At 37.9% G+C, this 11,454-nt stretch overlaps 1 protein-coding gene across 2 annotated transcripts in view; it reads left to right on the forward strand.

The window, feature by feature from the left end:
- The window catches only part of Fkbp39 (FK506-binding protein 39kD), a 73,430-nt gene extending 62,303 nt beyond the window's left edge, over positions 1-11,127 (forward strand). For both annotated transcript variants that reach the window (XM_081734188.1, XM_081734187.1), the window contains exons 9-11: positions 1,611-1,738; positions 5,027-5,205; positions 9,579-11,127. In XM_081734188.1, coding sequence (XP_081590314.1) covers positions 1,611-1,738; positions 5,027-5,205; positions 9,579-9,660 — 389 coding nt within the window. In that variant the 3' untranslated portion in view covers positions 9,661-11,127. The remainder of the gene's footprint in view (positions 1-1,610; positions 1,739-5,026; positions 5,206-9,578) is intronic.
- The last annotated feature ends 327 nt before the right edge of the window (positions 11,128-11,454 follow it).

Below are 11,454 nucleotides of genomic sequence, written 5' to 3' on the forward strand. Positions count from 1 at the left end.
TTGAGCTTTCCCACGCTTTTGGACGGGCCTAGGTCTGAAAATGTGTACTTCCCTACAGGCGAATATGACCTCCTTTTTCTTATTTCGATGTGAAGAATCACCTCTTCGTCAGTATAATTCATTAACACCCTGTATTTAATACATCTGATATTAAGCTGGCCTTAATACCAGGCTGTCCCAAAAGTTAGGAGGAAAATGTCACGCATATCATAAACAAAGACAAACCTTTATTCAGCAAAGTACAGGTCATTAATGTTTGATAACCTTCACCCATCTTTGGGACAACAGTTCAATCTGATAGCGATACCAGGTGGCAGGTTTAGAATTGAACTCGCGGCAGGTAGCATACACCTCATCTTATGAATTGCCAACCACACAAGAAATGTGAGAGAAAGTGAAACAAACCATAATCTGAGGGTGTAACACCTGGACTATAGGCAGGATGAGGTAACAACTCAAACCCGTCTAGTTCAGCTAGGGTGTTGGTCACACTTCGAAATCGATGACTCGGAACATTGTCAATTTGCAGCAATAATCTCTTCCTCCTCGTTAATGCCGAATATTTTTCGTTCAGAATGGCATACACTCTGTAATTGTTCACACTGTAATACAGTTCATCTGTTATAGCACGACCGTCGGGAACAAACTCAAAATAAATTATCCCGTCAATATTCCACCAAACACAGGCATGAGCTTTTTCCCAAATCTGTCTCGTTTCACATCGGCGAGGGCTTCCTGTCTTTTTTTTCACCCACTGTTTACGTGTGTCAGGGTTTTTCACAAACACCTACTTGTCATCACCTGTCATAATTTTCCTCCAGAAACGAAGATCACGCGTTTTTTCTCCAGGAACGAAGATCACGCGTTTTTTTTTTTTTTTTTTCTCCACAAATTTCCACTCTGCGCTTGACTTGCTCCTTTGTCAGCTAATGGGGACTTTGTGGAGGCTGTTTATTGACGTAATTCATGTCATGCAGTCGATGGTTTACTGTCGATTTGGACGCCCCAACTACTCTTGCTAACACAGGTAACATCTTGGAGAGGGCCGTTAGTGTCCATCGGAAGTATACTCTTGTGGGGTTTGTCCGCGAGGCTTAAATCACCCGAAGTTTAAAAAAAAAAAAAAAAAAAAAATCGATCGATCTAGTACTACTACGTTCTCTACACGACAAATTTCCTCCGCTCAGCTTTTACAGTTAGTCATTTTTCCATAAAAATCGTAGCACAGCTCGAATTGCAATTTGGTCCTCACTCATGTTGCCCTTCTTCACTTTACAGGAACACTCGCTACACACGCAGTACTTGCCTACACTTGATTTCGAGAATCTGTCCTCTATGCCTGCCAACAGTTTTCACTGGTTGTGCCACCTATCCTCCCAAAGTTTTACCTCATGCAAGTCAATGTGCTGATGGTGCAGGACTTCTGGGACAACTTGGTAGTGTGAAATAACAGTTTACTGAGCGGGAAACATGCTAGGATTACGTTTTAAAGTCCGTTTTGCAATTAAAAGCGAAACACTTGAACACAAAAAACTTAACTTACATACAATATGGGAACAGACACTTAATATATATTTTAATGAAACGGTCAATGCCTATTTTTCTTTCAGGAACACCTAATGCAGACAGCCCAAAAACTCCTGGTGGAAACACTCCGCTAAAGAAGACGTTAGCAGGTGGTGTTAGCATTGAGGACGTTCAGGTTGGAAATGGACCTGCAGCAAAACATGGAAAATTTGTAAGTATTTAAGAAGGTGTTTTTTCCTATCAAGTTAATTACGAAGGCTGTCTTAAGTGACTACAAGCAAGACAGTTAAGCCATGTAAGAGGGACGGAGAGAATGTCCTGGCCTTTGTTTAGCACATGCTCCGATGAATGTGCAGTACAAGGCTTGGTTATAGCTTAACATACTGTATTTTTGCTTGGCTGCCCTGTTCTGGTCAGTGTGCACACGGTCTTAATATTGTGAAGTAATCGTTCGCTGAGCGAGTAGCATACTAGAGTTATAAGGTCAGTTTTGCAATTAAAAATTAAATACGTGAGCATTTTTAAAATTCTGAACTTATGTAAAATTCTTTTCTGCGTAATTTTCGTGGCAGTTATCGTAAGGAACAGCGAGGTTTTGGATACCATCATATATCATGATAGCAGATTATTCAGTCGTTTTCACTTCCTGCCTAAACTCGTAATTCCCAGAAAGTCTTAAGATGGAGAAAGAAGTTGTGGTCGCTAAGTACAAGGTCTGGGCGTTGTGGCGAATGATCAAATTCTTTCAAATCGTATGGTTATGTCATTACCCTATAGCACGATTCTTCATGAACATCTACCAACCTTTCTTGGACTATCCTCAACGAATCTTACTTTCATACTTTCATTCCTTGCTCTGTTATCATACACCTTGCTTATTTGGCGATGAATATTAACGGTTCTCATGTTTACTTACAAGAAACAAATGATACCAATTTCAGATTTTCTTCAGCATGTTAACCACTTCCTGCAAAGCAAATGGCATTCGATTGAATGCAACGAGTGCAGGGAGCGTGCACGTATTCTTTCTCGCGAGCACGCGAATTTCAAACTGTATTCAGTTATCTTACTTCAAAAACTTTATCGTACTACTCACGTAACATATCATGATTCTAATGTTTAAATTTTCTTCCGTGAGTGAAAATATTCTAGCAGCATGTCTGTAATAGTATCCGAATTTGTCCAACGTAGCATGAAAAATTGTATCCAGCATAAAGGTGATCCACAGTCTAGTCTCATACTTTCGTAAATTTCTTTGAATATATGCCTACAAAAGAAACTGTAATAAAATTTCAGAGTTCATTTATCCCTTTGCCATCTTTTTCCTTTCTCTTTTATTTCGTGTTTTGGCTTTTCTCGTGTTCAGTTTTTTCATTATTTGTACTATTTTGGTTTAGTATATTGGTTTTATTTATTTACTATCTGCGTTACACTTTCATACTAAACTTTTCTTCTGACATTCACATTTTCATTGATTTTACTTTTACTTTTTTTTTTTTTTAATTGTATAATCATTATGTTCTATTCAACCAGTATCTGTAATACGTCTTTTCACTATCCTTACGTATAACATTACAATAGAATTCCAGCTTTTCCGTTTCAGTTAAAACTTTTTGTACAGTACTGTATTGTACCGTATTGAAGTCCGGGACATACCCTCAGGGTCAAGCTAAGATCCATTTCCAGATTCTTTCCGACTAACCATCCATTTTACCATCAGTCCTTGTCGCCATTCCATTTCCCTTCAACTTACCCAGTGTTAACCCAACAGACATATTTCATGCCAAATCCAGTTTCAGCCAATGATTGTTCGTGAAAATGTATGTTCTTTATCTTCTTTGTTGCTAATTACCGGCGTGTGGAAAGTAACGCTCCCATCTTCCAACATTATGCTAGAATAGCCTTCGGTCCTCTAGGTTGGGGGTTGTGTTGGACTGATCCTCCGTCACGGAAAAACTGCATCTTGCAACATCGGATCAGTCACGGGACAAGTAGAGCCTCGATTGTGACAGATTTTTCGTTTTGTTCGTCTCGTTTGGCTTATGATTAATGGTGCAGCTTTGGACATGTTGAACATTGACGTTCGGACCCGGACTACGCCACTGGCCACGTGTATATGGTATCTGATTAAAGATAAACTTAAAAATTAGTAATAGGAAACAACGGTGTGTAACATGGGAATCAAAATTAGTTTTTACGTACTAAATAGATTGGAATAATTTAACCGGTTGTCTGTTGTCTTTTTCACCCGCAATGAAATGATAGGCATCTTAAAAGAAATGTGCTTGATAACTTATTCCCCTAAGTGAAATGCATGGCGACTCCCAATAAATACTATATTAACACTTATACTTTTCCTACCGGCTGGCTTTAAACTGCATACTTCTAGGGAAAACAAACGAAATAAAAAAAAAATGTTACTTGAACAAATTAAATTTGCGACTAATAGCTCCTCCCTCGTCCAGTATCCTTAAAAACAAAAATGTAGCAGGTATTCATATTGGTATAGCATATTCATAGTTACCAGATTCTAAATATTACTTAGTATAGCCTCGGGAGTAATAAGGGACGTTAAACCAGTTTTTTTTAAATATATATATATATATATAGATTTATTTATTTATTGATTGATTGATTTATTTATTGATTGATTGATTTATTTATTTATTTATACCAAGAAAGCTACGATGTGGCCTATCTACCCTTGCCAGACGTAATACCTACTGTATGCTTTTTGTTCCCGAAAGCAAAATCCAGATGAACTAGCTTTCTCCGGGGCGTTCTTTAGCCTTGGTTTCAAATGCTTAGAAAGTCATGACTAAGGAAAAAAAATTATAAAAGCATCTAGGAGCTTTATGACAATGAAAAACTGGGAATAATTAAAAGCAATGCATATTGGAAACCGAACAATACGAAGTACTACTGATTTCGCATGCAAGTTTTTATAATGCCAATCGTAAAACTTAGTACATATAATGTGTACTATTAATAAAATAATAATAATAATGAGGTATAAATGGTAATAACTTTCCTTTCGTGAGTGGCTTTTTTTTTTCTCACGAGCATCTGTTTGAATCACGTTGATGAAGGTGGGGGTTCCCATTGTAGCACCAATAAGCATTCGTTTATAATTACGAATATGTATAATTTCCAAAAGTGTTACAATATTAAAGAAACTAGATCATATTGTTATATTCAGATATTCTGCTAGCCGGGATGTGGAGGACACTATTTTAAATTTGTAAGCACAGAATGTTTAAGGAGAAAAATTTTCGAAGTGAATTTAAAAGTAAATAAAGTTCGTTAAGGCCAAATTAAGGAACAAATAGCAGAAAGTGACTGTGTCAATAGCGTCATCTTCAATGGGATTATAGCTATTAAGCAATTACTCCCTTCCTCCGGAAATATAACTGTATAAGTGATCATTCTTGTTTATGTTTCTTTTCAACTGTAGAAAGTTACCAAAGAATCCTGTTCTAATTAATCTTTACTGTTACAGGTAACAGTGTATTACGTAGGTAGACTCAAGCAAAACAACAAACAATTTGACTCTACCCAGCAAGGTCCTGGTTTCAAATTCCGATTAGGAGCCAATGAAGTTATCAAGGGATGGGATATAGGAGTTGCAGGCATGAAAGTTGGAGGAAAGAGAAGGATAATATGCCCACCACATATGGCGTAAGTTTTGCCAACGTTAATGTCTTTGATCGTAATTGTAACTTCTTACATTTAATTTTAATGTCTTCCTTTGATGTTTCGACTAAAAACTAGATTTACCATGTTCAGAATCGCTGAATATGCTGCACTTACTCATTGCTACTGAACACCAAAGGTAACAAATAATGGTGGTAGATGTAAACCTCTTTCTACACACAATCTACATTTGTTATACATTAGTTTCGATATACTTCAAACTATTGGAATCCAATTTGAAACGAAAGGTTGTAGGTGGATAAAGACGGAAATGATCATTGCAACGCTGAATCCATATATATATATATATATATATATATGGTGATCAGAAAAATGGAAACACCTGTAGTTGGCAACACGTCAGATGTATGGGTTGGCAGTGGTGTCGTGGCGCCCGCAGCGCCGGACCGCTGGTGGTGGTGTGTTAGGTCGGTCTCCATACTGCGTCAGGCGCAGTGGAACAGCAGTGTCCAGTGGCTGCAGCAGACGGAGGTAGTGTAAAATGGGAGACCTCTCAGATTTTCAAAGAGGGAAAATTGTTGGTGCGCGGTTATGTGGAGTGAGTGTGACGGCAGTGGCTACTGTGTTAGGTGTCGCGTGGGACAGTGTCGAAGGTGATGACGGCCTACACAACACACGGGAAAAACACATCGGGGAACCGGAACAGTGGGCGGAAGAAAATTATGAGGGACAGGTCACGCCGGGTATTAAAGCGCATTGTCACGCAGAACCGTCGTGCCACTGCGGAGCAAGTGACGGAGGAACTCAATCAGCACCTCCCCCACCCTGTTTCGACAATCACAGTCCGTCGCGAATTACATGACATGAACTTACGGGGTCGTGTTGTACGGGCCAAACCGCTCATCAGGGACCATAACGCTTTCGCACGCCGCAAATGGTGCCGCGACCATGCAACTTGGACCGTTGAGGACTGGAAACGTGTGATATGGTCGGATGAATCATCCTTCACCCTATTCCCAACCACGGGCCGTGTTTGTGTGGAGAACCCCGAAAGAAGCTTATGATCTGCAGTGTCTCCGCCTAACTGTGAAACATGGCGGCGGCTCGGTGATGCTGTAGGCCGCAATATCATGGTTTCCATTGGGTCCTGTGGTCACACTTAGCGGATGAATTACTGCCAACGATTACGTCGCAATTTTAGGAGACCACTTGCATCCTATGGTCCGGATGTTGTTCCTGGACAATGACGCCATCTTCCAAGATGATAATGCACCCAGTCACACAGCTGGCGTTGTTGCAGCGTGGTTTGAGGAACATCGGAATAAAGTTCAACACCTCCACTGGCCCGCCCAATCCCCAGATCTCAACATAATTGAACATCTGTGGTCCGTCTTGGAAACACGACTCCGGCGACGATTTCCACCTCAATCCTCTCTCACAGAACTGGCCGATGGCCTGCACGAGGAATGGTGTAAAATTCCACTTGCTACCATTCACGACCTCTATGCCTCCATCCCACTCGCATCAAGGCTGTTCTGAAGGCGAAAGGTGGCCTGACACCATATTAATCTGGTAAGTTGCAATTTCGTTCAGGTGTTTCCATTTTTCTGATCACATATATAAACTTACTACCTATTACCGTTTGTTTCTATACATATAAAGGGACACACGAACAAATAGCTCTATAAAACTTAGCCGTACTCCCACCTATCAGATTGTCTAAAAAGAATTGAGCCTTTGTAGGTCAAAATTGAGAATACATTTATTATGAATTGAAAACATTATGGAGCCATATATTAATTTAACACATTCAGGGAGTTCTACACAGAGACTAAAACAAGTGATAGTTTGACGGGTCGGTAAAGATGTGTGTGTATCACATCCTTCAGGGCTCAAAATTCTAAAGCAGACGCACTTGCCAATCCAAAAATAATGGTCGCCAGTATCTCTCACGTACAAGTTATGAGAGGTACCCCCACCCCCTCTCCCCGCACCGCTTTTGGTTTGACAAAGAAAGAGATTACATCACGCAGGAGGCAAACCATTTCGACTGAGGGTAGGAAAAAGAGGGGGCGAATTACAACGCTGGGAAAACTTCACTTTCCATGTTCGTTGGGAAGACTTCACATTCTGTGTTTTCTCTCACTCACTGACAATTATTTTCATGCGAAACAAACTGCACAACTCGGAGAATTTAGGCAGAAACTATTCCTACTGAATTTCTAGTCGCCAATGGCAACCTGCCGACCAGAATTTTTGTGTCCTGCATCCTTTCATTTGGCCAAATCAGATAGTTTCTATTGAATAGCTAGGTGCATTAGCGCTAATTGTCCATGGTACAGCTCCATGTCTACCCTTGTGCTCTGCTGCAGAAGCTCGTGATGCACAGTGCCCTTTCAATCGTACCAAACCCAAAGCATAACTTTCCTGTACGTCTGTGTGGGCTTTGCCACAGACTGAGGAAAGTCTCCGCTTCGTCCACGATCCTTTTAACATTGTTGTTGCAGGTTATCAGCTTCTCTCATTATCAGCCACTTCAGAAATGGCTCGAGTTCTTTACGTTTCAATAGAGATTCGCAGATACAAATTCGAGTAAATGTTTTATGAATCGGTTCATGTGCAACTCTTCTTCTTATAGTTTGGCACTCTTCAACTTTCACCAAATAATTTAACAGTGTATGGTGATGTATGTGTAGGTCCTTGGCGAAGCCATGACTACTTACATGCAGGTCTGGCTCGAATTTTGCCAAAATATTCAGTTTTGCTGTTGTTGGTCATTGCAAGAAGTATCTTTAACATCGAAATTTCCAGAACGAAAGTGACTGAGCCATCATTTGACTGGTACTTTTGATAACATATCTTTCTCATAAACAGCAAAAACTTCAAGGACTTACGCAGCATTTGCACCTTTATCGAAATAATATTGTAATATATAGCGCAGTTTTGCGGAAAGTTCATTTTCACGGCGTAATACGTTAGATCTGATTATTAGAATTCAATTTTTTTTTCTTCATTCCCCCCCCCCCCCCCATTTCATTTCATATCCATTAGCTGCAGCTGTTAGCTGTCCAATGACATTAAGCCTTGGGACACTAACCCCATGTCGTGGGCAAAAACATCTTTTTTTTATTATTATTATTATTTATTTATTTATTTATTTATTTATAGATTGCCTGATCTCATAGTTCAGAAATGTAATATATTACCGAAAGAAACAAAAGTTTCTGTAGTTTTGATTTGTTAATATAATATGATTAAGGAGGATATTCACAAGAAAACTGTTTAAAAAGACCAAGATAGACTGAAAAAGGGACGTAGATTCCTATATTTCAATACAGTACATAAAATAAATGAAGTTCCTGAATGTTCACAGAAAGATTAATCCGAAACAAGTTGTAGTTCAATAGACTGAATCTTAGTAAACAATCATTTCTGCTAATTTTTCAGTTCTACAACAAACGCTGCAGGCACGTAGCCAAGATTTTGTAATGGGGGGAGTCCGTGACATGAAATACTATGGTTATCACCAGGGGCTCGATTATTCTAAACTGTTTTATTGGCAACGTATATTGTTAGGACAATAAAATGAGGGTATGTTAATAAGTATTTTAGTAACAAACTCGAGTAAAAGAATATAAAATAAGTATTAAAAAAGATTTTACAATATCTACGTTCCTTTCTCTGTTCATTCAAATACAACAATTTCCTTTTCATTATTACGTCAGTTATTATAAAAAATACATATCCAATAATGTGTTGTAAAATATTTTACAATATCTACATTCCTTTCTCTGTTGTCAAATATTAACATAACTTTCTTTACAAATAACGTTTTGTTTCTATTATTTCTTCAACTACTGTCTGCTTCAAATGACAAGTTAAAGGAGCAGTAGAAAACTGTTTCTGAAGTAACATGTTTGATACTGCAGAAAAATTATAAAAATTGTCCACACTATTACAGAACGGCACTGTGTTTTCGAAAGTTTGAAATTTCCTCCACACAAAGTTCCTCATAAGAAAGATTAACCAAACGCGTGCTGTGGCTTTTTATTTTTAACACCAGTTCTTGTTTTTCATCCGTATTTTTTTTTTTTTTTTTTTTTTTCATTTCGAAGGAGGGAGTCCGGACCTCCACCTCCACCCCTTGGCTACATGCCTGAACACTGGCAGAAAGTATTTTTTTAAATTCATATTATAAGTGTCTGTAGGTAGTTTCCTCCCCTTGTAGGTGAGTAGAGAAGCCTAAAATTACTCTGAAGACTTTCCCGTGAAGAATCCATTTGGGCTTTCCTTTTAAACGTATTTTAAGTGTTGTTGGAGGACTTCCGTCTATATACGGGAATAGTTTTTCGCATCAAGTGTGTGAAACGAATTTGACTGGTATACTGTTTTTGCAGGTATGGAAAGCAGGGATCGCCACCAGTAATTCCTCCGAATAGTACGTTAGTATTCGATGTGGAATTGAAATCTGTGAATTAACTGTAAAGACTGGAGAACTCATGAAATATGTTATCATTTTCATCAATGTACGTTTGAGAAGAAAGATGAATGCAACTTGAGTGATACTGTTCTAATACATTATGGGAGTGTGTGTGATTTTACTATTTGGATCTACATGAACTTGTTTCTCGGCATATCTTTTTAAACTTTCTTTGTATTCATTCCATTTACCATATAGTTAAAATACACTGAATTGTTACAATCCTATCCACTCTACCTTTTTTTTTCGTTAAACTATAGTCTCATAATTAAACACCAATCACAAAGTGTCAGTAGAAAGTAATTTTCCTCTGTTTATAGTGACACTTTTATATGAGTGACCAAGAAGGTAAGTAGACCAAATGCTAAATAAATAAGCATGATTGCTCGGAGTCTATATATGTAATATCTTGATATGAGTGTACATGACTGATTGCAATGTTTAGATTCTAAAAATTTGAGTAAAAGTGGGGCGCACACCATTGCATTGCAAGGCTGGACATTAGTGAGAAAGAAATTTTTGGTTCTGAGAGAGGCCAAACTAAAATTTTACATTCATGTAAAACTGACTAGCTGTACAGTGTTGAAAGAAGTAGTACTCATTTTCTTCTCGAAATCCGTAAAGGTTATCAGTTGTATAAGTTCCAAATTATCAGCTTTTGTGATAGCAGTTATCTTGAAACACATTTATAACTTCCGTACTAATGTATAGAAATGTGAAATTTTCCAAGAAGCAAATATTGGCATGACGAAATTATCAGAATACCTGCGATGTCACCCAACAAAAGTGGTATTTTTATTTATTTGTGTTTACAAATAACACATCAGATTGTTCCATATTTCAAATCTTCATGTTAAACGCAAACTTATTATACCCTATTAATTACCCAGAGTTACAAAATAAGAACACTACAGTGTTACGAACGTCCAATCTTTGGAGGCTTCCAGTACAGTAGTAACAGATATGAGATGGGCAAGGTAATACACATCCGTAGTACCTTAGTAATGAATATTATAGCTATGATATGAATTTTATCTTAAATTGGCAACACTGTTAACCTGATGTTATTGGAAAGTATACTAATGCCCTCCTACCAATGTTTGCATACTGCAAAATTTCAGCGTTTTCTGTATATTAGTTTAAAAGATCCAATGGCGTTTCAAGATAAATGGTTCAGTCTATATATCCTAAGAAAGATCTACATGTACAGATGTCACTTCATTGAAGTAGCTGCATCCACGTCATTAAATTTGTCTTTATGTAATGAGAGAGAAAATGCAGAACTTTTAAAGTAGTTGTAAGAATGGTTGGTGCTGTTAAGTGAAGTGCCATGAAGGTGTTAAGTTTTTCTGTACATTGCGTTGTTGATTGTTCCTGTGGATGGTTGGACAAATGATGATGAATACAGTTGGAAATGTCATACATGTTATCAGTCATAACGAGAAATAAAGCGTTTAAATTTTGTATTATTGTTTTGTGATTGCTAACCCTAAATATAGTTTCAGAAATCATTGGTAATTTCTTTATTGGCCATTGTTTATTTAAGTTGCTTGAGAAACTGTCTCACTCATTGTACTCACTTTGAATTAATCCTCTTTGCACTGGTACGAATGAAACAGTCACTAGTTTAACATTTCCAGTCTTCACGAACAGACACGCGTAAGAAAATAGATTTAATGCAAATAGGCTGAACGGGAATATATTATATAGGTAACGGAAAAAAAATGACTAACGCTGTAAAACAGTTTTTAGAAATATAACATAATAGTAAGCTAAAGAAATATCGTTCATGC

This window comes from Thermobia domestica, chromosome 12 (assembly GCF_964235325.1).
Source record: "Thermobia domestica chromosome 12, izTheDome1.hap1.1, whole genome shotgun sequence".
Lineage (NCBI taxonomy): Eukaryota > Metazoa > Arthropoda > Insecta > Zygentoma > Lepismatidae > Thermobia > Thermobia domestica.